Below are 27,967 nucleotides of genomic sequence, written 5' to 3' on the forward strand. Positions count from 1 at the left end.
CCGTTGACGTTGACACCAGTCTGATATATTGCTCCGCACCACCTCTCGACCACCGTCCAATCGACACTACCTTACCGTCACAGGTCTGTACTTCACCACCGTCTTCTACCAACCGTTGTTCCGTCGTATACCACCAGCCAACTAGGCCAGTCCGCTTCTGCACCTTTCAGACGTCTATACCAGTCTGCTTGTGCATGCAACTCCAATTGGCCGCACCAGTTCGCTTCATGCACCTCCAAACAACCAGACCGTCTGACTTCGTACAGTCAGCTTACTCGACCATGCCACTGGCTCTGCTACACAGTAGTCCCTGGTATTGTCTAATACTAGAACGTAAAAGACCCAACAAACACAACCTAGATTCTTACCATGGTCGTCACCTAAAATCAGACTTCAACTTTAGGTTTCCCCATGGAAAGACATGCAAACGATCATCTCAATCATTTCGTTGCACGCAATACTTTATTGGGCAAATATCCAAACATAATCTGATTGCCTTACAATGTAAGTGTGCCCAGTGGGCGACGGCAATTGTGTAGACTATGACAGGAAGCTCACTGACACGTGAGACACTTGATTTATATACACATTTCTTATACATTTATTATTCTCGTTAGGTTTCCAATAATTACATAAACATTGATATAACTTCACTTTCCAATATCAGATTGAAACAAATCATATATCAAATGAAAGCACTAGTTTTTATTTATAAAACTAAACAAAAGAGAACAAGTAATTATTAATGGTAGAAAAGTAATTACACTAAAACTGTCAAAAACATGCACGATCAAACATTCTTGAAATTGACACGTGACTATATAGCGTCGTATATTTAACTTGAATTACGCCATCTACGCCGAAATAACTATCTACGAAATGAAACCAATTTCGTGACAATATATATATACTTGGTTCCTTTTAGCCCTACTGTTTTTAGAGCAACATTTGTTTTGTTTGATGTTTGTATTATAATACGGTGTATTATATCACATTTTGTCTCAAAGTGTCGGGCCATATTACGTACTTCAAACATGTTTTCGATGTTGTTGTTGGCGGTTTGCCTTAGTGTTTAATGCCGTTGTAACGGGGTGACCCAATACAATCGGACTATCATACAGTGTACCTCCAACAATGCGGGATTAAATCCACTGGTTAAAGCGGAAGTTAAAAAATTAACATAATAAAATAATACTTTTTATTAAATCTGGTACAGCTAATTTTTGCTTTAGGGAGCATTTTGTAGCACGAGTTAAAAGTTCACTTTTGTCCAGTATAAGTGAAACAGCGTTTTTATATCATAACAGTTCATGTCTGTGTTTAACAGATTTTATTTTATTTTATTTTATTTCTGCATTTTTTCATATAAAATATAACTGAATAACGAAGAACATATAAATGTAAGGTATAATACAACATAAACAAACAATAATATCGTCATGTTTTTTACATAATATATGTACATATAATAACGAAACTTAATATTTCCATAACATATAATCATAAATTTAAAGTATTATCCAAACTATTCTGTTGGAAAAGTGCAGGAGACCGCAACCATAAGCAAAGCTTGACAAGGATGGCGGCCTCATTACAAAACGCATGAATAAAGAAAAGTGTGTGTGGAATATCATCTTTGCAACGGGCATTGACATTCGATGTCTTGAACATCGTTTCACAGGAATTCGTCTTGACAAATAATTAAATGCTCAACTAATGAGAGCGAATTCGGTATCATTGCTTTTCTAAACGACTCCTCGTGACTTATAGGTGTAATTGGAATTCGTCCCGCATTATTGAAATTATTCTAGTCCGCTTTTTATTGGCCATCCTGTTAAGCATAACATTATTTTTGGGGTTTTAATAATAACGCCTGGCTCGTTGCGTTCTATGACACCTACCCTCTGAACCAGTGGCGGATCCAGGGAGAGGGGGTCGGGGAGCCCGGCCCCCCCCCCCCTCACCCTTGAGAAAAAAAAATCATGTAAAAACACGTGATTTTTACCTTTTTGGGGGGTTGGGCCCCTCCCCTGGCGCTCAAGGGGGGGGGGTGCAAATACCCCAGACAACTACCCCCTATATAGCCTACGACAACCATCCTCTAGGACAACTACCCCCGGACAACTATCCTAGGGGCAGTTGTCTAGGGGTAGTTGTCCTAGTAGGTAGTTGACTGGGGGTGGTTATCCGGGGGTGGATGTCCAGGGGTAGGTGTCCTTTTCTACGATAGTTTGCGCAATTTTCGGTACGGATTTTGTCTGCAATCAGTTTGCAAAAGCAGCCTTAACTGTCATTTTGCACAAAATCTTTGTTATTTCTAAAATATAATAGAAGAAGAAAAAGAAGAAATACCGCGTAAAAAGTAAATTCATTTAGTAGTGTGACCGACGACTTATAACGAGAATAGGAAATGGCAACGACGAGATGATAGCTTTATTTTAATTATCATTCTTTCTCGATCTTCTTTTTAGATTTTTGTTGCAGGACAATACAACGTTATAAGAAATCCTATTACGACAAGGTTCATAAGGATTTTGGCACCGGATACCGAAAAGTTTCAAACGGTTATATTCGAACTTTATGGAGAGATTGAAGGTAAGAATAATCAGATATAAATTTGATCTCGTTTATTATAAGGGAGTTTAGAGATAGCACATGGTACAAATGACCCCAAATATCCACAGATCTTTTACACATGGAGAAGTTCCACTTTGAGCATATTAGAATAATAACTGCCAAAGTCCTAGATGTGCTTCATGAATACCTTTTGTAAAGAATGCTTCCATCTGCGTGTCATAGAATGTACCGTTGGTGCATAAATGACTAATGTTACATAACTTTCATGAGCGCATATCCAGTATTCATCTCTGTGGGTTTTACCTTTTTGGTACAAATGACCTTTATCTGCCCATGCGCAGATTGTATCTATGAACTGGCTTATTACGCGCGAAACTATCCTTAACCCTATCTCTAACCATAAGCCTAACCCTAACATTATGCTTGTGGTTATTTTTTTAGAAACATGACTCTAGGACTGAGTAATGTAATGCTTACCGCGTGCAATATGTTATGCTTTCAAAATACGTGAATGTTATACGATTATTTTTTCAACTACGAGATTTCCCCCAAACATGCCGGCTTGCAAAAATGTGTACACTAGTAGTGCTATAGGTAAATTGTCAAACATTGATATGATATGAATTACCGTTATTCGTCGGCTGAACTTTTAACTTTCATCACAAACAATGCATTTCGGTATACTTACCAAGTATTTCACTTATTCTATATTCGTTTAATATCGTAATTATGTTTTGTAAAATAAAATATAAATATAGCATGTGAATAAATCGGCCTAATAACGAAAAAAAAAACACGATATCTTAATCTGTGAATTCATCATACCCTGAACACTATTTTTTGTCGAGATAAACAATGATAAAGAAGTCACGATGTATGACACACGCGATCGCAAAGCTATTCGAAAAACAACCAAAGACAATTCTAATAGCCTTGCATGTCCATTACCCTTCAACAATATGGACTTTTAGATTCTGCACAACGAGAACGTGGACTGCCCTTTTAAGGCAATGTGACGTCCTTTTAAGGCGCTGACAGTGACGTCACATTGCCTTAAAAGGGCAGTCCACGTTCTCGTCGTGCAGAATCTAAAAGTCCCTATTACCAAACATCACAAGAATGCATTACTGAATCCGAACAAGATTTTTTTGACGAGATAGAAAAGGGAATTGGAATTGAATTAACCCATTCCCAACTGCTCCTATGAGAATGACATAACTCGGTAGTCAACAGATTAATTTGGCAGTCTTGGCCATCTTGTGAGGACATTCTTTCTTTGCTTTATGCATCTTATGGCACCTAAATATCTTAACTCAACCCACAAATATACATATATATTTACACTAACTCGTCACCTTAAAGGGATAGTTGAGTTCTGTTTTCAGACCGCACATGCCTTCAAATTTTAAAGTGCATTTCAAAGTTCTTATTCTTATCTATGACATTTTAGTGCCCATTTAGAACCTAGAATTGCTATGAAGGTAATTTTAGACCCCAAAGTGTGTGGAATTTAGCCAAAACGACCATACCAATTCAGCTCCACTTTAAAAAAACACGGTGACCGTTAATTAATTATTTAATAAAAAATAACAATACATGAGCCGGCTAATTTTGGGTAATATAAGCAACACGAAAATGCCAACATCGGCATTGCTGAAATACGACGTAAAAGGCGTTATTTCGTTTTTTCAACGGTTTTTTCAAATTGTTCAAAATGTGAAATATTTGTGGTGGTACGCAAGTATTAGAAATCGTTATATTTCAGCTGTCTCTGAACCGATTTTGATCAATCAAAGATGATTTTGTCATATAAGTATTATGTTCTTTCAAATTTGACACTCAGTTTTTCATTATCTCACAAAAAATTATTTTATGCAGCACAACTCAACTATCCCTTTAACTCAGCTATCGACAAATATAAACTAATAATTCTCAAATCCAGACTCTCATTTACCGAGAAACGTTTTGCAGTGGCTGCTTATAAAAATATGGGACAGTATTCCATTTTCGATCAGAGAATTAACCTGTCGTTCCACTTTCTAACGATCTCTTAACCCCGTTGACAACTGAATATTAATATTCCCTGTGGGTTTAATACGGGAATCACACGGTTCAAGTAGACAATGAGTTAACTCATACTTCTTCCCACAGTACTGTAATTTAATTTACCTATTTAATGAGTATATGTAATTTATATGTTTCTATTCACATTCTTTGATTTTGTAAGCGCTATGGTACTCTTTTGCTTTAAAGCCCCACTGCACTACTTATAGCTACTTTCGCCCTCTATATAGCCAACAATGCCTAATAAGCGGTACCCGTTGATCCCCCGCGATGCTTTTTTCCTTATGTTTATTGAGAGCTGATTTGATGAAATAACCACTTGCCAGTGACCTTGTAGGGAGGTCTAATCCCTCCATGCCAGACTAGTGTAGAGGGGCTTTAAGCGCTCTTAAATTATTGATATTTATAATTATCATTATTATGCTCTCCAGATGCTCCCCCTTTGAAATTCACCACTCCGACGAACGACACCGAAGATCCGCATACTATCATGTTTTACCCGTCTCACCGGTCTGGAAACCTAAAACTGAATTTCACAATCCAAACAACCGGTGTTGCGAGTCTAATTGCCTGCAGTAGGCCATTCGTACACCGAGCCCCCAGGATCGCATACCGCTGTCGTGTATTCGGTAAGGAAATTGTAAATAAATCGCATATTTAACTCTTATCGTGCCATAATGAATTCAGCCCGGAGCCACAGGGCTAATCCCCATTGTGTCAAGCCACCAATCCCCCAGTGCCAAGTTTATTTTGAAATAGTCTGATAATCTGATGATGCTATCTATAGCGCGTGGGAAGCACTCAGCGCAGTACAATGGGCATGAACAAACACTGCAATTACGAATGCGAGCAAACATGCATGAAGCAGCGAAGTGGTAGCTCGCTCACGTGAATAAAGCAGCCAATCGATAGCGCGCTGGGGCACTATTATAACGGTAGCGTGCATGCAGCATTATGGCAGGATATGAGTTAACCGAGACTGGGGTTAATAATAATAATAATAATAGTGAACATTTATAATGCGCCATGTCTGTCAAAAATGACACCCCTGGCACAGTTGTGTGGAAAATTGTATAATTGTGGGCATACGACCATCAAGTAAGTCGGTGATGTATTTAGCCAGAAATCTTCTAGTAATATTGAAGAACACTGTTGCACAGCAGGTCGGTATAATTTGTGTTACCTTTGATAATGGATAATTTTTCAGTTATCGACGCAGGCCAAAGTCGCATGGTCAGTTTACATTTCTACGCGAATGACACCCTACACGGACGCGGAAGAGAACGTGTACTCACTTGGGATAGTGATATCATCAGCATGGGAGAACCCTTATCTGTCGTCATCACTCTGCGTGACCTACGTCATGACTCAGAAGAAATCACGTTTCAGGCTGACGGACAACCCCCAAGATCCATATCAGTCGACTGGCCCAGTGCGAATCAAAGCAGAATTATGTACTTCGGAATCTCCAACGCACCTAATGGTTACGGCTATAGAAGTAGTGATGAAGATGGTGGTGGAGATGGTGATGAGAATATCGATGGTGATGGTGGTGGTGGTGATGATGATGGTGGTGGTGATGTTGATGGTGGTGGTGGTGGTCAACAGAGGAATACATCATCCACATACTGGACCTTTTTCTCACCTCAGTTTTGTGCCCCAGACTTCTAGACAGCCAATATTTCTGATCATGGAAGTAGTGATGATGGTGTTGATGATGTTTGTGTTGATAATGGTGGTGGTGATGGTGATTTCAGTGATGGTGTTGATGGTGGTAGTGGTGATGATGTTGGTGATGAGAAGGATGGTGGTGGAGATGTTGCTGTTGGTGATGGTGGTGGTGGAGATTTTTGTTAAGGTGGTTGTGGTCAAAAGAGCAATACAGCAACCACATACTGGACTCTTTTTCTCCACTTAGTTTTGCTTACCAGACTACTAGAAATTGGAAGATTTCTGATAATTGAAGTAGCGATGATGGTGTTGAGGATTTTGATGGTGATTTCAGTTATGATATATGTTGATGTTGGTGGTGGTGATGATGTTGATGATGAGGAGGATGGTGGTGGTGGATATATTGGTGTTGATGATGGTGGTGGTGATTGTGATTTCAGTGATGGTGGTGATGTTGGTGATAGTGGTAGTGGTGGTAGTGGTGGTGGTAGTCAAAAGAGCATTACAGCATCCACATACTCGACCCTTTTCTCACCTCAGTCTTGTGCCCCAGACTTTTAGACATGCCAATATTTCTGATCATTGAAGTACCGATGATGGTGTTGATGATGTTGGTGTTGATAATGGTGTTGGTGATGGTGATTTCGGTGATGGTGTTGATGGTGGTGATGATGTTGGTGATGAGGAGGGTGGTGGAGATGTTGGTGTTGATGATGGTGGTGGTGATGATGATGATGATGATGGAGATGATTGTAGTGATGATAGTGGTGGTGATGGAGATGATTGTAGTGATAGTGGTGGTGATAATGATGATGATGATGGTGGTGGAGATGGTTGTTGAGATGGTGGTGGTCGAAAATTATAGCAACCACATACTGGACCTTTTTTTCTCTCCTCAGTTTTGTTTCCCATCCTACTAGATATTGCAAGATTTCTGACGATGGAAGTAGTGATGATGGTGTTGAGGATTTTGATGGTGATAATGATGGTGGTGATGGTGATTTCAGTGGTGATGTTGATGTTGGTGGTGATGATGATGTTGATGATGAGAAGGACGGTGGTGGTGGTGGAGATATTGGTGTTGATGATGGTGGTGGTGATGGTGATGATGATGATGATGACGGTGGTGGAGATTGTTGTTAAGATGGTGGTTGTGGTCGAAAGAGCAATACAGCAACCACATACCAGACTCCCCCCCCCCCCCCCCTCATTTGTGTATCCCAGACTACTAGAAATTGGAAGATTTCTGATAATTGAAGTAGCGATGATGGTGTTGAGGATTTTGATGGTGATTAATTAGATGATGGGGATAGCGGTGGTGATGATGATCATGGTGATGGTGGTGGTGGTGTCCGGAATTGCAATACAGCAAACACATACTGGACCTTTCTCTCACCCCAATTGTGTGCCTCAGGCTTCTATAAATTGCAAGGTTTCTCATAACGGAAGTAGTGATTATGGTATGGTGTCGATGATTTTGGTGATGGTGGTGGTAGTAAAATGGGGAAAAGTCAACAACCTAATCTCACATATATTTGTTGTGTGCCAGGCTACGAGAAATTACTGTTTGTCTTTTTTTTCTTCAAGACTTTCAAGACTTAGTGATGATGGTGTTTATGATGTTGGTGACGATGACGATGATGTTGTTTACGTTGATGTTGTTGACGGTAATGACGGTGGTAGTAAAAATTGAAAATACATCAACCACGCAGTGAAACTTAATCTCACCATATTGCTGTTTCCCAGGTTAGGAGAAAATACTAAGTTTATCTATTTTGTTTTTCTTCGAGACTTTCGAAAATACAACTGAAGGCAATTTCAACAGCCTTGCCCACATCCTATTGGAATGATCGACCATGACTATGACCTATATTGTAATCCGAACATTACTACAATAAGCCTGAGAAATAGTTCATTAAAGTTCCGCTTTAGGTGGCTTCTCGAGTTTTTTTGCGATCATTTTCTGTGAGTGCAAGTGATCTGATATTCAATTATATTTTCATTCGAATAAACTATGTAAATAAATATATCTCTGTAACGATGATGACTAAATAGTGGTAACCAAAAGCAGAAAAGAACGCTTACGGATAAAACCTTTTCCTCATATCGTCCGATTATTGAAAACCAAAAATTTTAAGTCGAACTTAACTTTAAGTTGGACTTAAATATTATGGAGAGCGATTTGTAGCCTTATAATTAAATATATTACAAGCAAAAAATTCAAGTATTTTAGACTTTTCATCAAGAACATGAAATCTCGCATGATAATAGAAAATATGAATGATTTGAATCAACATGTTATGCCTTTTAAAATAACTTTTACAAAATATTTTCAAGGATGCTAACGGCTTTCCATAATTGTTAAGTCCAACTTAGAGATAAGTTGAACTTATGATCTTTGTGAAACACCCCCTGGTCTTTTTTACTAATATTTCTCATTCATTGATTAAAATATTTTGATATTTAAAAAAATTGTCATTTCCAATTTCGTCTGCACTACTTATTGGTGAAAAAGCAAATTTCATTTAAAGTGTTCCCATAATATTCTCTTACAACTTTGTGTTCCTTAGCAAATTTTGAGTAAGAGATAACTAAATATCTTTAAGGTTTTCGATGAATTTTTTTAATTGACCTACTCCCCCCCCCCCCCCCCGAAGTTTTAGTGTAATCTAGTACTATTTTTCAAATCTAATCCATAGGTAGTTCTTTCAAGTAATGCTAATTTAAAACCATGAATTCTTTCTAGACATTTAAATTCAGTTGAAATTGTGGAAGCCATTTCTGTGATTAATATGTATTTCCATTGAGCCCTGTCTTACTTTCATTTTTTGTTCTATAAAAATTGTTATCATGAATTTGAGTATCAGTCGTTGTAATTTAAAATAGAGAAAATTTACCTGGTATTATTTTTATATCAATAGCTTTAAAAAAATCATATTCATTTCAATGTAAGTTAATAAACTTTATAGACATTGTCCGGTGTGATTTCATTCGCAATATCAGAAGGCATTTTAAAGTGATGTTGTCATCTTTTGTTTTGATATTCACTCTGCATAGGTTCACGTAAATTCAAAGAATATTGTTCTAACCAAACTGATAATACCAATTATTCCAGATTATTTCATACTTTAATATAAAGTAGAGTTCAGATAAAACTTGCTTGTTTTCTTTATGAAGTTTCTTACACATTAGTCACATATATTGTTTCTAAAATATGTAGGCCTATATCAATTTCGCAATTATGTACATCGTCTGTTTAGAGCCACAATAGCATTGATCCACGACCCCTAACAGACGTCATGGTAAACGTGTTCGTTAATATCTTTCGACATTGCGTGTCACGTATTCCATCATGAATAATATGATGTATTAGCCCTGCATTGTAAATAATAAAACATGACCTGGGCTTTTCTTATTTTCTACTTTTTGATCTTCTTTTCTAGGATCTATACAATTGTAAAATACTATTACTTCCTTTGTTTTTGATAACAATGATTGTTAATAAATTGAAACAATCTGCACCTTGCATAATTCATATCAGCAGGATAACTTAAAGGGATAGTTGAGTTCTGTTGCAGAGGGCGCTACGAAAAAATATCTGTTTTGTGAGATAATGAAAAACTGACTGTCAAATTTCAAGAACATATAATTTAAATGACAAAATCATCTTTGTTTGATCAAAATCGGTTCAGAGACGGCTGAAATATACATAAATATAATGATTTCTAATACTTGTGTACCACCACAAATATTAGATAATTTGAACCAGCCGTTGAAAGACGTTGAAAATAACAAAATAGCGCCTTTTACGTTGTATTTCACCCAATGCCAATGTCAGCTTTTTGGACTTTTCGTGTTGGTTATATTACGCACAGTCGGCCGGCCCATGTATTGTTATTATTAATTAATTAATTAACGGTCACCGTATTTTTTTGAAAGTGGAGCTGAATTGGTATGATCGTATTGGCTAAATTTCACAGTTTGGGGTCTAAAATTACCTTCATAGCAATTTGAGGTCCTAAAAGGGCACTAGAAATGTCATAGATAAGAAAGAGCAATAACCATGCACTTTGAAGGCATTTGCGATCCGAAAACAGAACTCAACTATCCCTTTAAACTACACTGTCGCTCATTAAGGTGGAATATTTTAGTTTTACCCCAATTTATGGAATTATTAAAAAAATTATTTAAAAATAATAGATCTAGATAATAGTATACATTCTCAGATTTTATTGAATAGTAATTTGCTAATGTGTGTTTTGCGGGACTAATAAAGCATGTGTATACTACTTTGCTTATTAACTAGGGGACTTACGCCCTCAAGTCATAAATGACAGTAATGAGGATTAATGCCCCACAAAAGGGCACTAATATAGCACATCGACACGGTTTTGATCCTGGGGCTTCACAGTTACGAGGCCATTGTTTTGTCACTGAACCATGACTGTACGCAGCGGGGGCTAGGGTAGGGGGCAGTTTCCATAAATTAAAAAAAAAACAGAAAATGCAATACACTTTCAATGATTTATTGCATTTTACCCCAGTCCCCAACATAAAAAAATCCTCTGGACGGCCATGCATTATGGCTCAAGGCATGGGCACACAGAAGATTTTTTTATGTTGGGAACCGAGGTAAAATGCAATAAATTATTGAAAATTTATTGCATTTTATGGAAACTGCCCCCTACCCTAGCCCCCGCTGCGTACAGTCATGGTTCAGTGACAAAGCAATGGCCTCGTAACTGTGAGGCCCCGGGATCAAAACCGTGGCGATGTGCTATATTATTGCCCTTTTGTGGGGCATTAATCCTCATTACTGTCATTTGTGACTTAAGGACATAGGTCCCCTAGTTGATAAGCATAGTAGCATACATATGCTTTAGCAGTCACGCAAAGCACACATTGGGAAATTATTGTTTAAAAAAATCTGAGAATGTATACTATTATCTAGATCTATTATTTTTAAATAATTTTTAAAATAATTCCATAAATTGGGATTAAAAAAAAAATTCCACCTTTATGAGCGACAGTGTAAATTAAATTAAAGAAGCACGTTCACAAGTGATATCTATATTACACAATTTACTGTAATCGTAGTTGTTCGTTCCCACTATCTTCAAAGACTGTTACAAAATTAGTCATTAGGGGCATATAATAACTCACAAGCGTATAGCTTTCACCGTACGCCCATCCCCTTTTAAAGATGAAGTTGAGTTCTGGTCATGCGATTGCATTTTAAAAGAAACGGTGTGAAATCGACCAGAAAAGGTTGATCATCTAGCATATAAGAATTTGTGTGTATTGCAAGGTTCTGGAATCATCAAAATGATAAGAAATTTGGTCAAGGATTATTAAAGTTACAAACACTGTACACAGAAAGATGTATATGGGACTACACGAACACGTGGCGTAAAAATCCTACCCCCGAGTTTTACGATGAACATGACATATTTAGAATATGAAGGCATTTGAAGAACCATGCTTTTCAGGGAACATGTCTTATCTGATGTTCTTCCACACTGGCATAATAAGAATGATTACGCTCACAAATTTTTTTTCACCTCTTCCCAGAACTCAACCTTCTCTTTAACTTTTTCTTTTTGTTCAGTCTTTTCAATATTCCGCATGCAAATAGATTGTATATATGCCGTACTCACTTTCTGTTCTAGTCTTTGCCATAAGAATTCATGTCTGTTTTAGATAATTCGTTTTGTGTACTGGTAACTATTGTAAAATGTGAACACGTGAATCAATAAACTCAAATTAAAGTAGAATACAGTTCCTTTCCTACTTTGTATTCCAATTTCTTGATTCTATACACATTCATTGCTATTGTAAATTGGCATTTTTACTTTTTGCATGATTTTTTTTTTATATCTCTAAAGCTACATGTTTTACAAGTTAAACATCCGACTCTAAAGATTTTTTAGATAAACAAAATTAATATCATACCTTGATGCATTAGGCCTACGCATAAACAATCGTGTATTCTTCACAAAGCAATTGTTATAACATAGATGGTCTAATAAAAATACCATGCATTTGAAGGCGAGCTGAATTAATCTTCTGGTGGGCCAATGTTTCGCTGCAGGGGGACCTGTGCACACATTAATAAATGGTAATTCACGAAATTCAGTTTCTCCGACTTATGACGCTATACATAGAGAAAGAAACAAACAAATAATAATCTGGATTTATAGAGCGCTTAATGTGAAATGCCGTCTCTAAGCGCTTTGCAGATATTATTACCCCGGTCATTTGATTCATTCACGCACTATGTGCACCATCTCCACTCCCTGCGGAGTATTCCTACCATATGGTCACCGTAAGGGCATATGGCAATGCCTATCACAAAGGCTTTCGTCATCCTACCAGGCCCCCATTTCTCTCCTGTGTATGAGATGAATGGCTTGCCAAAGGACATTAGTGCCGTGTCGGGGATCGAACCCACGACCTTTGGATTTCAAGTCAAGTGCTGATAACAAATAAATAAGATTTAATGTACGTGTTCCACTGGGCTGTTTTGTAAAACGCTGCCCTAATTATTTCTAACTAAAAAGTAAAATGATTTGTTTACCTTCTAGTTTAGCGACTTGGAGGCAGGTCGGTAACCCATGCAGCGCCCTCTTCAGCCAAGTCTGGAGTTCTTTTGAAAACCATCGTATCACATGGCCGAGGCTCTCCGGCAGTGGTTGTAGTAGACCAGGCATTAACACTGTGGATACTGCCTGTAAACACCATGAAAAACACCATGAAAATAAAATTAGTTAACTTAAAGATATTATGTCTCTTTGGCAGCCCAAATCAAATTATGTAGGACTTTGCAGGAATTATGAATATCTCATGTATGTCGACTATCTGTGAATTGAACATTAGCAGTGTCCTAGTATTCAAAGTATGCAAGGACACCCGATCATCTTCTAGATAACATACATAAAATGAGCTGTAAAGGTACATTAGCATTTGTCTACATCAATAACCCACTACTTGTAAACTAATGGCCAAAATTACAGATAAACTTGAGTTCTGGTAATACGATTGCATTGTGAAAGAAAAGGTGTGGAATGGATCAGAAAAGTTGATCATATAGCATGTAAGTAATGGGTGTGTAATGCAAGGTTCTGGAGTCATCAAAATCATCATATATTTGGCAGAGTCTTGGTAAAGTAGCAATCACTTACACAGAAAGATGTATATGGGACAACACACTTGGTGTCGGGGCTATAGTATTACCCTGATTTCCTTATCTTTCTATGCTCATTACTCAGCCAGTATACATTTTCTTCCAAAATTGTTTGGCACATGACATTTATTTGTAATCTTGAACATTCAGTGTAAGTTTCGTTAGATTCTGTGAGAATTCATTTTCTTTTTTTACCAGAACTCAAGTTTATCTTTAAACAGATTGCATTTTTGCGCTGCACAAAACGTACGACCATTCGGTAAAAGGGTCTGAAAATCAGATTATTACTTGGGTGATTGCAATCACTTAAGTCGATTTGACAAATGATGGTTGTTATTTCCCACTTAAAGCCATTTTCAAGCCCTTTCGTTTTGAGGAAGGTTCTAAAGTAGTATTGTTTTTCAATTGCCGTTGGATTTAAAATTTTCTCTTTTTTTTTGGGGGGGGGGAGGGGCTGCAAACGGGACATAGTACCTTTAAAGGGTTCGTTCAGATTTGGCGCGGTAAACCGCAACGAAATAAATGCGTAAATCAATATGCCTAAGACCTATGTTGCACGCAGTTGCCTTCCATTTTGAAAGTTAAAAAAATACAGCGGTTAACCGGATCTCATCTCAACGATTCTTTCAAAGAAAGCAAAAAGAGACGAAATAATATTTTCTATATTAGCAAAACAGTCAAAGGGGGGAATCTGAATGTTAGATGAATAAAACAAAACATGTGCTTTTACCTTGTAAAGAAGAGAATCGCATATTCCAATTAACCGAGCAACTCGATCCGAACCGAGTATCGGTTGAACATGTGCAGGCATTCCGTGCCAGAAATGAAGCAAATAGTGTTGAACTTCATCGAAGTTTGCCCGGATAACCGTATCTAAGATCCGCTGGCAGTGTGTGCGATACATGACTAAGAATGTCGCTACCTGAATGACATTGATGAGAGGGAAAGAGTGAGAGTAACCGAGAGAAAGATAAAGGGAGAGAGAAGGGGAGAGAGTGAGAGTAAACGAGATTGTCTTTCGGATGGTGACGTTAAAGGAAACCAAAACCTTCACACTAAATTACTTTTATTGTAAATTTTAAAAGATTTGAATAAAATCAGTGAAAATTTGAACAAAATCGGGCAAGGAATAAGGAAGTAAGAGCTTTTTGAAATTACTAGTCACTAGAGGGCGGTATTCAATTTGATGACATCATCTGTGAACAACTCTCCATGCCTTTTGTACATAAAATTTCACAATTTTTTTGTTTTCTTCATATTTATTTGTGTTCTTGATCCGACTTCATAACATGTGAAGTAGAATATCATTTTGCATTCTATATCTTGCTTTCGGGGGAGTACATTATCTCAATCACAGGAAAGAAGGAAAAACATGACATTTGATGTACAAAAGGCATGGAGAGTTGTCCACAGATGATGTCATCAAATTGAATACCGCCCTCTAGTGACTAGTCATTTCAAAAAGCTCTTCAAAAAGCTCATCCCTCCATTCACGTAAGATTAACAACTTAAATAACACAGCCTTGAAAGGTAAGAATTTTCACTTATCCTACTAATCTTAATTATGCGCGTTTGAAAATTGAATGGCGTCGATTTCTCTCTCCTCTTTATCTTCGGGGGAAGAGAATTATATGACGGCCGTTGCTGAGAAATACCGGGACGATGTACATGATTTAGGTGAAGGTATATCTTCTGACGGTACTACGGTCCCGGAAGATAGTGACATTGCAGATTGTTCATGGAAAACGGCAGTACGCAAAAAATCGAAAAAGAGGCCAAGGGTTAGAAGCAATAGTGATGGAGTGTTACATGAAAAGAATAACAAAATACCCAAATTCTCCCGCTCGACACCAACTCATTCTGAGGGTAAAGTAGTTATTGTTGGATTGGAGAATAAGAATGTGTGCAGAGCCAACCCCGTGAAGGTTGTAAAACAAATTCATGATCTTGTAGGCAGAGTAAAAGATATGGTAAAAGAAAGAAACATGTTGATTGTGAGATGTGAGAGCGAAAACCAAATACCCAAACTGTTGGAATTAACCCAGTTGGCGGGCATTAATGTGAAAGTTACACGATACGATGGGAGCCAATCAACCACTTAAGGAGTTATTCACAAGATTGATCCCCAAATCAGTAACGAGGAAATAGAGGAAGTTTTGAAAGAACAGAATGTAGTGAACGCTAAAAGATTTATGAAGAAGATCAAAGGAGAAATGGTAGCAACCCCTTCCGTTCTCCTCACTTTCAAGGGTAAAAACTTACCCGAGTCCATACATTTTCTGTACGAGGTAAAGCAAGTGGATGACTATCCCTCCTGTGCCGCGATGCCATAAATGTCAGTTATTCGGACACATTAGGCAAACTTGTAAAGGCAATATCCGATGTGTTAGATGCGGGGGAGAACATGAGTTCGAAGATTGCCCTAATAAGGAGAACCCTAAATGCCTCAGATGTGGTGAAAACCACTCTGCAGCTTACCAAGGTTGTAAATTTTATGCAGAGGCGAAGCAAATTCAAAAAATAAAATTACAGGAAAACCTCACTTATGCCCAAGCGGCCAAGGCCCATCGTGCACAGATACATGAAAATGCCGTTACTGACATGGATAATCAGAAAGACATGGGTAGTGCAAATCTAAACAAACCTGCCAAAAAACATAACACAGAATCAAGGCCAAATAACCCTCAGAGAGCCAATCCGAATCCTCAGAGAGCCAATCAGAACCCTCAGGCCCATACCCCACACACAGTACGAGAAAGAAAGGGACAGGAAGAAAGGGACAGGGCAATACCCAGATCTCATTCCCAGATCCCAATTCCAGTACGAAAAACAAAGAAGGAAACTGCAACCCAAACTCCAGTAAATATGACATCTATTGATTTGATTATGTTTATTCTGTTTGTGGTACGACAGTTGCCTCAGTCCAGTAATGATGATAATTTCTTGGAAGCGGTAGTTAATAGAGCAGGCAAAGAAATTTTGAAGGTAGACATTACCATGGAAATGGTAAAAAGTCGCCTCATATAACTAATAAGTCCATATCAGACCTATTGATTGTACAATGGAACGCACAAGGCTTGACGGCGCATGGCGCAAACTTTTTATCTTCCCTTATTGATAACAATTTGTTAGGTATTCACCCAGATATAATGTGCATCCAAGAAACTTGGTTTAACGATTTTAATGTTTTGTCTATACCCAATTACGTTTGTGTTTGTAAAAACAGGCCGGACGGCAGAAGAGGTGGTTTGGTGATGTATTTAAAAAACGACATCACTTTTCAGGCGATGGATACACCCAGGAACGCAGAATACCAAAAAGTTGATATTTTTTGTAAAAACGGAGTTATCTCAATCTTCAACTATTATAATCCATGTAAAAAGATTGAACTGATAGATCTAAATAACATGATAAGAAATGTGCCGGGGAAGTATTTGATTCTAGGCGACTTTAATAGTCACAATCCTCTATGGGGGAGCAACAAATTAGACACAAACGGTAGAACTGTGGAGTCTTTTATAGAAAATAATGATTTGGTTTTATTAAATGATGGATCTCCTACAAGGTTAGACCCATATTATGGTACATACTCAAATCTGGATTTGTCCTTAGTATCGAAAGAATTAGCACGTAATACAGAGTGGAAAGTACTATCCAATAATTTTGGCAGTGATCATAATCTGGTTTGCTTAAATTTTAAACATGTGTACAATAGACCAGGGGGTGAGAATATGGGACAGAGATGGTCTTTTAGAAAGGTTAATTGGGAAGAGTATAGAGAAGAAATTGAAGAGGCATTGAGAAAAGAAGGATATGAAAATCTTGGTGCAGAACTAAACATTCAAGGCAGATACAATGTGATTGTTAAGGTGATCAAGGAAACGTCGAACAAGTTCATTCCGCGTGTGCAGATTGCCAAGAGAAGAAAAGTAAATCCCTGGTGGAACAATGCCTGCAAGAAGGCGGTGCAAGAGAGAAATCGTCTTAAAAACAGGTTAAGAAGGTATTATGATCTAAATGATGTTAAGAAATACTTAAAGAAGAAAGCTGTCGCTCAGAAGGTAATCAGGAGAGCTCAATATGATTATTGGTTAGAGTACTGCCGTAGAATGAATAGATTTACAGACATTGGGAAAGTCTGGGAACAGGTTAAAAGAATGCGGGACAGTACAATGAACAAGCACATCTTTCACAATCTATTTGTAGACGGAAATATCTTGAAAGAATCTGAGGAAAAAGCAAATGCAATGGCAACCTATTTTAAATCGGTTGATGAATCACTTTCCGTAACTAAAAATGAAAACGAAAATATCTTGTACAATAATTCTTCAACAAATGATGATGATTGTATCAATGATGACTTTAACATGAGTGAAATGGGGAATGTTTTAAAGGAGATGAAAAACTCCTCATCCGGTAAGGATGATATTTATTTAATTATGATTAAGAATTTGCCGAACAAGGCACTCGTGTATTTATTAAACTTGTATAATGACATTTGGAAAATCTCACTTTTTCCACATCAGTGGTATGAGGTTATTCAAATACCAATCTTGAAATCCGGAAAAGATCCGACTCAAGTGACCTCTTATAGGCCGATTTCGTTGATATCAACATTCTCTAAAATTATGGAAAAAATGATAAAAAATCGCCTGACGTGGTTTCTGGAAAAAAACAGACTATTAAATCCTATTCAATCTGGCTTCCGCAAATATAGGAATGTCAAAGATCACTTAGTGAGATTGGAGACGGACATACATATATCCTTGAAAAGTAAAAAATATACCGTAGCGGTCTTTCTTGATTTAGAAAAAGCATATGATTCGCTATGGAAAACAGGTCTACTAAGAAAATTATCTATCTTAGGCATTGGTGGAAAAATGTTACTTTTTATAAAAGCATTTCTATTGAGTAGGATTTCTAATGTGAGGATAAATAACTATATGTCTCGCCACTACACGTTAGAAAATGGAATCCCGCAAGGAAGTTCATTAAGTCCTTTATTATTTACTTTAATGTTAAATGATCTCAAGATAAATGTAAGTGATGTTAAATTATCTTGCTATGCTGATGACATTGCAATCTGGTGTTCAAATAAGGATTTAGAGCTGGCTCGCAGGAAATTACAAGAGGCCCTGCATGAGCTTGAGATATGGTGTTGGACGTGGAAGTTAAACGTTTCCCCTACCAAATCTGCAGTATTAGTCTTTACCAACAAACAAAAGAAAGATATTCTTCTACAAATAAAAGGACATAATCTGCCTATATGCGAGCAGTATAAGTTCCTTGGTGTGAGGTTTGACTCCAATTTAACTTGGTCTGTCCATATAGATTCTATCATTGATAAATATAAGAAAAGAATAAACTTGCTACGTTGTGTCTCCGGCACCCCCTGGGGAAGTAAGTATGAGATTTTGATGATGATTTATAAAGGACTTATCCTATCCATTTTGGACTATGGGAGTGAAATGTATGATTCTGCTTGTATATCTTTAACAAAAAAACTTGACTCTATCCAATACAGAGCCTTAAAAATTATTACAGGCACAATACACAATGTGTCCTTGGAGGCTTTACAAGTTTTGACCGGGGAGCTGCCTCTGAGATATCGTAGAAGGTTGTTAAATGATAACTTTCGAGTTTATTTACTGTCTAGTACTTTAAACCACCCAACAAAAGAAGTATTGGGTGATGACTATGATTTAAATAACTTAGAATGGAAGATAGGAGAAGGACCTTTTAAACTGCGATCCTTTAGAGACGAAGTAGTGGTGGAAGGGCAAACCAACTTATTGCCGAAAATCCCAGAATGGCGGTTAGCACGACCACAAGTTTCTTTCGAACACCATGGCAAAGTGCAAAAAAAGGAAATGCCTCCATTTGAAATAAAATCGATTGTTCTAGATAGCATTGGAAATTCATGGAATGGGTTTTTACATATATATACAGATAGTTCTAAACTCGAGGATGGGAAGACAGGAGCCGCATTTTATGTGTCTCATTATAATGTGGTGAATTTTTTTAGATTATCCCATGTCTGTATTATGAGAGCAGAACTAGTGGCCATACTAATGGCACTAGAGTGGATTAATACATTTATTGAATCCTCTTCGGTGGTAATTTTTAGCGACGCTTTGTCAGCTTTACAAATGATCGATTCATACTTTATTAGATGTGCTATTGTAAATGAAATTTTATCCATAATTAATATTTTGCAGTTTAAGGATGTTTGTGTTGCTTTTGAATGGATTCCGTCACATTGCGATATTAGGGGCAATGAGATCGTAGATCGGGCTGCCAAAAAAGGAGCCATGAAAAGGTGTATAGACATAGTTATACCAAATACAAGAAGTGAATTGGCAGCCTCTCGTTTGATCCATTATAACAAATTATGGCAAGCAGAATGGGACAATGCAGAACACGGTAGATTTTTATATGCTTTGCATAGCGACGTTTCAAAGCCCATACATAGACAAGGCCTATCTCGCAGAGAAGAATGCTTGATACAACAACTAAGAGTAGGTAACTGTAGTTTAAAATTATTACCTTTTTCAAATTAACCAACACGATACTGGTCTTTGTGAAGTTTGTCAAGAAGATGAAACAATTAAACATTTTATTTTCTATTGTACAAAATACGACAAAGATAGACGTCTCTTAAAAGAAAGGATTAAATTGAACAACCCCAATCTGAAACAATTATTGATGTCTAACCCAATTTTTACTCGTGAATTATTGGGTTACATATACGATACTAATCGTTTTAGATAGCTTTTAAAGCTATCAGGGATCCCCTTAACTTATATCGATCCTGTAATAATATATAAAATGAAGTATTTGCGGTTTTTCCATGAACAATTGCAACTAACTCCCATCTCGCCTTTTATGTGCATTTTATGCAATTTTAATATTGCAGCTTGCTTGACTGGCGCAAATAATCTTTGAGATTGAAGAGCGCCATCTAAACGAAGAACCAACCAACCTCTTACTTCCTTATTCCTTGCCCGATTTTGTTCAAATTTTCACTGATATTTTTCAAAAATCTTAAACTTTACAATAAAAGTAACTTAGTATGAAGGTTTTGGTTTCCTTTAAAGGTCGGTCCCCAGACGTAAATAATCATATCTGATTGATACACGTCTGTAAATACCCAATTACACAGAGAAAGATAGAATATAGGGGAGGGAAAGAAAGAGAGAGAGAGAGAGAGAGAGAAAGAGAGTGAGTGAGAGTAAACGAGAGAAAGTTAGAGAGAGAGAGAGGAGGGGAAGAAAGAGAGAAAGAGAGAGAGAGGGAGAGTAAAAGAGAGAAAGTTAGAGAGAGGGGGAATGGAAAGAGAGAGAGAGAGAGGGGAGGGAAAGAAAAAGAAATAGAGAAAGAGAGAGAGAGAGAGAAAGAAATAAGGGAAGGGACAGGGAAGGGGAGGACTCGCCCTTATAAAAGAATCATGGTAACTATGGTTTTTCATATATCACCTTATAACAAGTAAAATGTCAAGAACGTTACAAACCCGTGTTACAAAAGCTATTGTATAGGCCATATCATTTTTTTTATCACGATCGGCTCGCCTATGTTCTCCACATATCATCAAGTTGATATAAGTTGATAAAGAGCTTTAAGTCGACAACTTTTGATTTTCAAAGCTTTACTCCTCTGACAGACACTAAACGAGCTAAAATAAGCTTCCCTTAATTGATATATAAATCATCTATTCCATTTTCCACTTCCGCCAGGGTCTTATTATTAATTCTTTGTTCATCTTCAGAACTCGCGATTCTATTCAAAATTGAATTTTTCTTACTAAATCTTTGCTGACGTCTAATGGGAAGCTCAGTCCTTCTGCCTCGGGGAACTCCGGCAGGAGACAGCCCAGCTTCGTCCTATGCGAATACACCATTGTGTTTCGGTTTGTTTCCTTCTTTATTGGTTCCTGTACGGGGCTGTTCAGTTCAATTCAAATGATTTTATTTCTCATGCAAAACATAATACAAGAATAATTATATCACAACAAATATGCAATGAAACGATAAATATAATGGAAATAGCACGAAAAAAGAGGAACTAATTTGAAGCAGAGCTTGTTGAAGTGTTAGTTCCTCAGATGCTGATTTACAATAAAACATGAACAAAGTATGCTTGGAAATCAATAAATAGAAATTATGTAGTCGATAAAACAATATTTTTGTGTGTGTAATGCCCTAATTTATGGTTTATTAAACCATCAGGCATACATGGAAATTCAAGAGAAATCCTTTTATTTCACAGGATAACATTTGACAATATCATTCTTCCACTCTAACTTGCAAAAAAATAATGAGAAAGATTTTAAATTATGTTTAGTCTTTAATAGAGCTCAACATTCTCTTTAAAATAAGGTCAGGTATTTTTTTTTTTATAGCTGACGATTGATAGTGCAAACGTTATTGAGTTGCATCTACATTGTAGCAACAGTAAACATTTGATAACGTTTTGAAGTTGCTGTCACTTATCTGCCATTTGAAGTGACTACACCATAACTGTTGATTTTTTTCTCTAATAATGATTACATTAATAATAATAATAATGATATCGATTATTTGGGAGCGCTAAAACAAAAACGACCAAAGCGCTTACAAAATTACAGAATGTGAAGAAAAAACATAGACTTATTTTATTATGAAACAAATCATGAAGGACTTTATCAACGAGTGGAATTTGTTTCGTTATCATTTTCTTGATATAGAAAAGGTGTTCTTTGACATTCCCCCTTTTGCGAAAACTGCACAGATCAGTGCATCATTTTATCACAATATGAAATAAGGGTCTATCATTCTAGTATTTCATCTTTATCGTGTTTCAAAGAGAGACCCAAATAGTGGACTACTTCATCAAGGCCCATTCAAAGAGTGGTCTTTTTTCATAGTCATCATTTTCTTGATGTAAAAAAGGTGTTCTTTTGACATTCCCCTTATCTGCACAGATCAGTATTTCATCATTTATCACAATAACTATAAATGAGAAGGGTCTAGTATCAGATCTTTCTTGTGTTATGATGAGAGACGCAAATATTGAACTACTTCATCAAGGCCCATTCAAAGAGTGATTTCCTTTAATAGTGATCATTTTCTTGATATAGAAAAGTTGTTCTTTGACATAAGCACAGATCAGTGCATCATTTTATCACAGTATGTAAGAAGGGACTATCATTCTATTGTCTCATCTTCCACGTGTTTCAAAGAGAGACGCAAACTAATATTGAACTACTTTATCAAGGCCCGTTCAAAGAGCAATTTCCTTTCACAGTGATCATTTTCTTGATATAGAAAAGGTGTTCTTTGGCATACCAATTTTTGCGAAATTAGCACAGATCAGTACATCCTTTTATTACAATATTAAGAAGGGTCTATCATTCTAGTATCTCATCTTCCTCGTGTTTCGATGCGAGAAGCAAATATTGAACTACTTCATCAAAAGAAAGCAATCATATTTAATCGCGTTTTCTAAAATCATCCAATATTTGGAGAGCCCTCCATGACGACATGGTCTGTTTGCATTGACAAGAAAAATATTTGATATCGTCTTTTGTCGTCGTTTCCCGGGTGACGGTGGGAACAAACCCCGGAATGCAGACAATGGCAGGTCAAGTATTAAAGCCTATATCGTCTCCACGGTTACGATAGAAACATGTGAATTCTATTGTCCTTTTCACGTCTAATACAACCCACCGGTCTAAAAACTTAACAGAGAAAAAGACGCAGAATAATTTTTTTTTTAGGCCCGTTCAGTTGTGAAGCGGCAAAACCGTGGCAGTTTTGTTATGATGACGTAAAGTATAATACGCTTTACATGTCTGTATCTTATAACGATTAAAAAGCTCATTAGAAACGCACAAGTTCTTTTTTTACGCAGTTTTGTCATTAATAAGTTTAAATAAATCGGGATTGCTTTTTTACGACGGTTTATCTCTCCATATCTGAACGAGCCTTAACTTCTTTGTGAAATCTGATTTTGAACGAAAGACCTCAATAGACCTTCATCCAATGATGATATTAAAAAATAATTCGCCAATAGCTTATCTTTACTCACGTTAGCCTCGATAAAATAAAATTTCTATTAGAAGTTTTAAACTTTAACAAAAGTTCGTGTATACATACAAATACATATACAAAATATTCGCAAAAAAGAGCTACGTAAGTATTTTAACATTTGGGAGAATGTAAAATAGTACCCCTTCTACATGAAAGTTATCGCTCTTCAAATAAAAAGGAGAACAACTTAAAAGAAAAGAAGAATAACAATGAGAATTTATTTCCCAAATTCACGAACTTTAAAACGTTTGCCCCCCCCCCCCCCCACCTTTCCAATCACATTTTCCCTTTTTACGACAAAATCCTGTATACAAAAAAAAAATCATTATGAGGTAATACCAGCGTGACTTACCCAGACTTCTCCTTCTTAGACAGTGTTGATTCGTAGTACATAGAGGATTCCCGTACCGCTATTCCATAATAATGGTATCTAAAATTTAAAAAACAATACAATCAAGGTCAACCAATACGAATAAAGTAGGCCTACACTGAACGAAAAACTGGAATAACATTCTTGATATATATATATATATATATATATATATATATATATATATATTTTAATAGACAAGGTGGCATTCGTGTCACTCAAAAGTGGGAAAAGGGAGGAATAGATTGAGAGAGGGGTTAGGGAGGGAGCGAGGAGCTGGAAGATTAGATGAAAGGGAAAGATAGAAGAGGAACTAACGGGGAGATAAAAGGAGAAGAAAGAAGAAAGAAGAGAGAAGAGAAAGAGAGTAAGAAAAAGATCAATTGTATTACCATGTTAGAATTCATAACCTTCTGTTCCTCTATCTGTTATTTTCTTAATCTTTCGATAAACTCCTGTCACTTTCTGCGTTATCAAAACAAGTAGTAACACCCATCAATGCTGTCTGTTGTTTTAATGTCTGGGTGAAGTCATTAATAACAATTTCTACCCATATCTCAAGTAAGAGTCTAATCATGTGATATCCATATACTATTTTTCAGGAAATATTTATGCTCCTATTTGTATTTTCGTCTTGAAAAGAAACTGTGCCCCCCCCCCCCCCCAATTGACCTACTGCCTGATTTTTAAATAATCCAGGAATCTTAACTCCTTTTAGATCAACTATTCAACTGTGGATGTAGCATGATTCGGTTAAAAAAATCAACAATCCATCATGTATTTGGAAAGAGAATGTTAGACAGTGATTACGCATGCATAAATGCCTTTCTGCTCTGTGATTGGTCAATTCCTGGAAAATGTATTTATAACTTTTGCATATTCCGAAACTAAATTGAAATCCATCTATCATTCTTTCATCGTATTAGAATTACATCTCTTCGTGGTCCTTTTCAAAAACATTCCCATACATCATCGGCGTTATTTTGACTTCACGAATGTGGACAGTAGTATTCGTTCGTTCAACATAAAGCCGACGATATGTAAAAGAACCAAAAAGTAGCTGAAGTAAGTACATTGAACTTGTTCGTGTACCCCTATTACCACTATCACACGGCATCAATTATCGATAATGGATATGAAATATTTCAGAAGAGAACTCTTTGATTGTTCTTACTTGGATTGTCCCCGTGTTCCAAGACGTCTGGTGGTAATTTGTGGAAACTGCTGTCTGATTACCTACACAGAAACAACATCAGCAATGATAATAATGATAATAGTAATACTACATTTACAATGAAAATGACAGTAATGATGATGATAATAGTAATAGGCCTACTAATAGTAATAATACCAATACTAATAAGAATAATAATCATCATTAACATTATCGTCATAATTAATATTGTCATCATCATCAACATTCATGTGTTATATATGGTCAATACTCCCAAATAGTGTCAAATTCCCCATGAAAACCAATGCCTTATTTGTCTTCAAAGTATTTGCCTGCTATCGACTCAGCTTTCTTGCTCATGATAGTTGGCCTTTGCATTTATCTTGATCATTTGTTTTACTTACCTCCATACTTTCAAGCTTTCAATTATATATATATATATATATATATATGCATTTTTATGTGTGTGTATTTAAGTTGTCACTCTTTATGTAAATCAATTATATTATATACTATTATTGTTATTTGAATGTTTAATATTTGATTTATCAATAAATGCAGAAACATCTGCTAAAAAATAACAACTTACCTTGCCAAAGCTTGCAGCGTTGATTGGAACAATTACAGAACGACAGCAGAAATCCAGATAGTGAACATAGAGTGCGCTTCTTGGGATGCACACCCCCTCAGATAGCATGTAGTTTTCATGTAACCTTTTAATGTTAACACAAGGTTAGGGAACAGGGTAAATCTATCATCTTATGTATTATTGATAAAAATAAGAAGAAAAAATATATTTACACAATAATAAAAGTAATACAAAAATGATAAAAAGTCTCGTTCAGTCCAGAGACTTATCTAGACCACAAATACCGTTCCAATTTCGAGAACCGACTTTATTGTATAGTTCTGACTACATGTAGCGTGCCCTTTCGTCGTTTTGCTATCCTTTAATGTGGATTCGAACCCCATACCTTGCGATTTATAGTCCGGAGACTGAACCACTAGACCACAACACCAGTTGTAATTCTTAGTAGCTATAATTTCATAGTTCTGGCTGCATATATAGCGTGCCTTTTAATCGTTTTGATCTCCTTTAATGTGAGCTCGAACCCCATACCTTGTGATTTGTAGTCCGGAGACTCAACCACTAGACCACAACACCAGATGTAATTCTGATATACTTACCCTTGTATATTCCTTGGTGTAGCTTGCATTTTCATTTTTTTAAATCTCCGTTCATGTGGGTTTGAACCCCGTGCCTTGTGATCTGTAGTCAGGTGACTCAACCACTAGACCACTACACCAGTTGTAATTCTAGATACTTACCATTTTATAGTCCTTGGAGTAGCTTGTCTCTTCGACGTTTTATTTTCCATCTAAAATTCCTTCAGATGTGAAGCTAGTCCTCAACTGGTGCCATGTGTACCGTAGACCCCAAAGCCCAAGTTCCGTCGACTAAAAAACTTTTGCCAGTGGAATTAAAAGGCAGGACTGACAGCAACTGGTGCACTAGTCGATAATGATTCGACGTATGTAAATAGATGCGAGTGAGTGAGTGTGTGTCCATACCAACAGCTAACCTTTTTAAATTGTCTAATGATTTTTTGTTGTTGATTTTTTTTGTTGTTATATTAATGCAAAGAAAGCAAGCACATGATGGTAAGTGAAAAATTAGGGACCAACGACTTTAAGTCCTCTCCGACGGAATTCGAACCGAAGATTACCCACTACACCTATAACAAATTTGATCATAGCCAATCATTTGCCGCAATTCCAGTGGCTGATAACAATTACTGCAATCTTTTATTCATAAAAAGTGCTGTGAAACCGGGGCCATAATTATAATGGTTGTTTGTATATAGTAGTAAGTCAAACATCTCCAGACTGTTTGTAGGGGGAAAAGTAAGGAAGTGATGTTCTTGAGAAAGACGAGTAAATATTTGAAGACACGACTATGAAATTGGTTAATAAGTGTTGCACAGGGGGCGTTTTTCCGATCGCGCGTATGGCAAGCCGTTTTATCATTAAAATATATTTCTTGATATCATGAATTCGAATTCTTGATATCAAGAATTGATTTCTTGATATCAAGAAATATGTTTAAAGGATAAAAATAATTTTACGTTGTGAACCAAAGGTAATTCTTGATATCAAGAATTGAATTCTTGATATCATGATATATGTTTAAATGATAAAACGGCTTGCCATACGCGCGAGTGCCTGTGCTGATTATCAGGGGCCAGTTTCTCGAAACCGTTATAAGTTTAAGTTAATGGACATCCTATGGAAACGCGTGTTTAATTCTATAACACACGTTTCAATGGGATGTCTAATAAGTTAGACTTATGACGGTTTCGTGAAACGGCCCCAGGATACAGAAGGCAGGAATCAAGGTCTGCACCTAAGCAAGGCCCGGTATACACATAACACGTACTGTACGGTGCGTCACTTTCCTGGGACCCGTTTCACAAAGCCTTTTTTCAGTGACAAATCTGCTGATAACCAATCAGAGCCAAGGATTTCAGTAGCTTATAACTAAGACTTGCATTTTTCACTGATGACAAGTTTTGTGAATCAGGAGCTACTGGTGCTGTCTTTGTATGACGCAACAAAGCAATCTAATTATTTAGCAAATGGCAGATACAGAAAATGTACACTGTTTGCCTTTAAGTTGCAACATTTTTTTTCTTTAGACATTACGTATCACTTGCAGCGGATGGTATTATATTCTTTTCCTTTTCTCTCTCTTCTTTTCTTGTCCTTTTCCCTTTAAACCTTCTTTTCTCTTTCATTTCTCCTTTTTAATTCCGCCACCCTCTCTCCCATTTTTGTTTGGGGGGACCAAAAGGGATGATGGG

At 36.7% G+C, this 27,967-nt stretch overlaps 1 protein-coding gene across 1 annotated transcript; it reads right to left on the reverse strand.

Moving 5' to 3' along the window:
• Positions 1 to 225: 225 nt before the first annotated feature.
• LOC105443599 (transcription factor RFX4-like) lies at positions 226 to 26,485 on the reverse strand. Its single transcript, XM_030993977.1, has 8 exons — positions 26,436 to 26,485; positions 25,696 to 25,819; positions 25,107 to 25,168; positions 23,915 to 23,992; positions 21,297 to 21,435; positions 14,226 to 14,417; positions 12,890 to 13,040; positions 226 to 326 (listed from the first exon to the last, which is right to left on the reverse strand). The coding sequence occupies exons 1-8, from the start codon at positions 26,483 to 26,485 to the stop codon at positions 226 to 228; spliced, it is 897 nt and encodes a 298-aa protein (XP_030849837.1).
• Positions 26,486 to 27,967: the final 1,482 nt, after the last annotated feature.

The sequence above is a fragment of the Strongylocentrotus purpuratus genome, unplaced genomic scaffold (genome assembly GCF_000002235.5).
Source record: "Strongylocentrotus purpuratus isolate Spur 01 unplaced genomic scaffold, Spur_5.0 spur5_scaffold_20, whole genome shotgun sequence".
Lineage (NCBI taxonomy): Eukaryota > Metazoa > Echinodermata > Echinoidea > Camarodonta > Strongylocentrotidae > Strongylocentrotus > Strongylocentrotus purpuratus.

Bases quoted from the DNA above. Each gene is read 5' to 3' on its own strand.
- LOC105443599 (XM_030993977.1), bottom strand. From the start codon at position 26,485: ATGGAAAATAAAACGTCGAAGAGACAAGCTACTCCAAGGACTATAAAA. The intron at 25,169-25,695 runs GTAAGTTGTTAT...GTTTCTGTGTAG, and splicing joins ACGCTGCAAGCTTTGGCAAG to GTAATCAGACAGCAGTTTCC. The intron at 14,418-21,296 runs GTAAGAAAAATT...AATGTCATTCAG, and splicing joins TAGACGTCAGCAAAGATTTA to GTAGCGACATTCTTAGTCAT.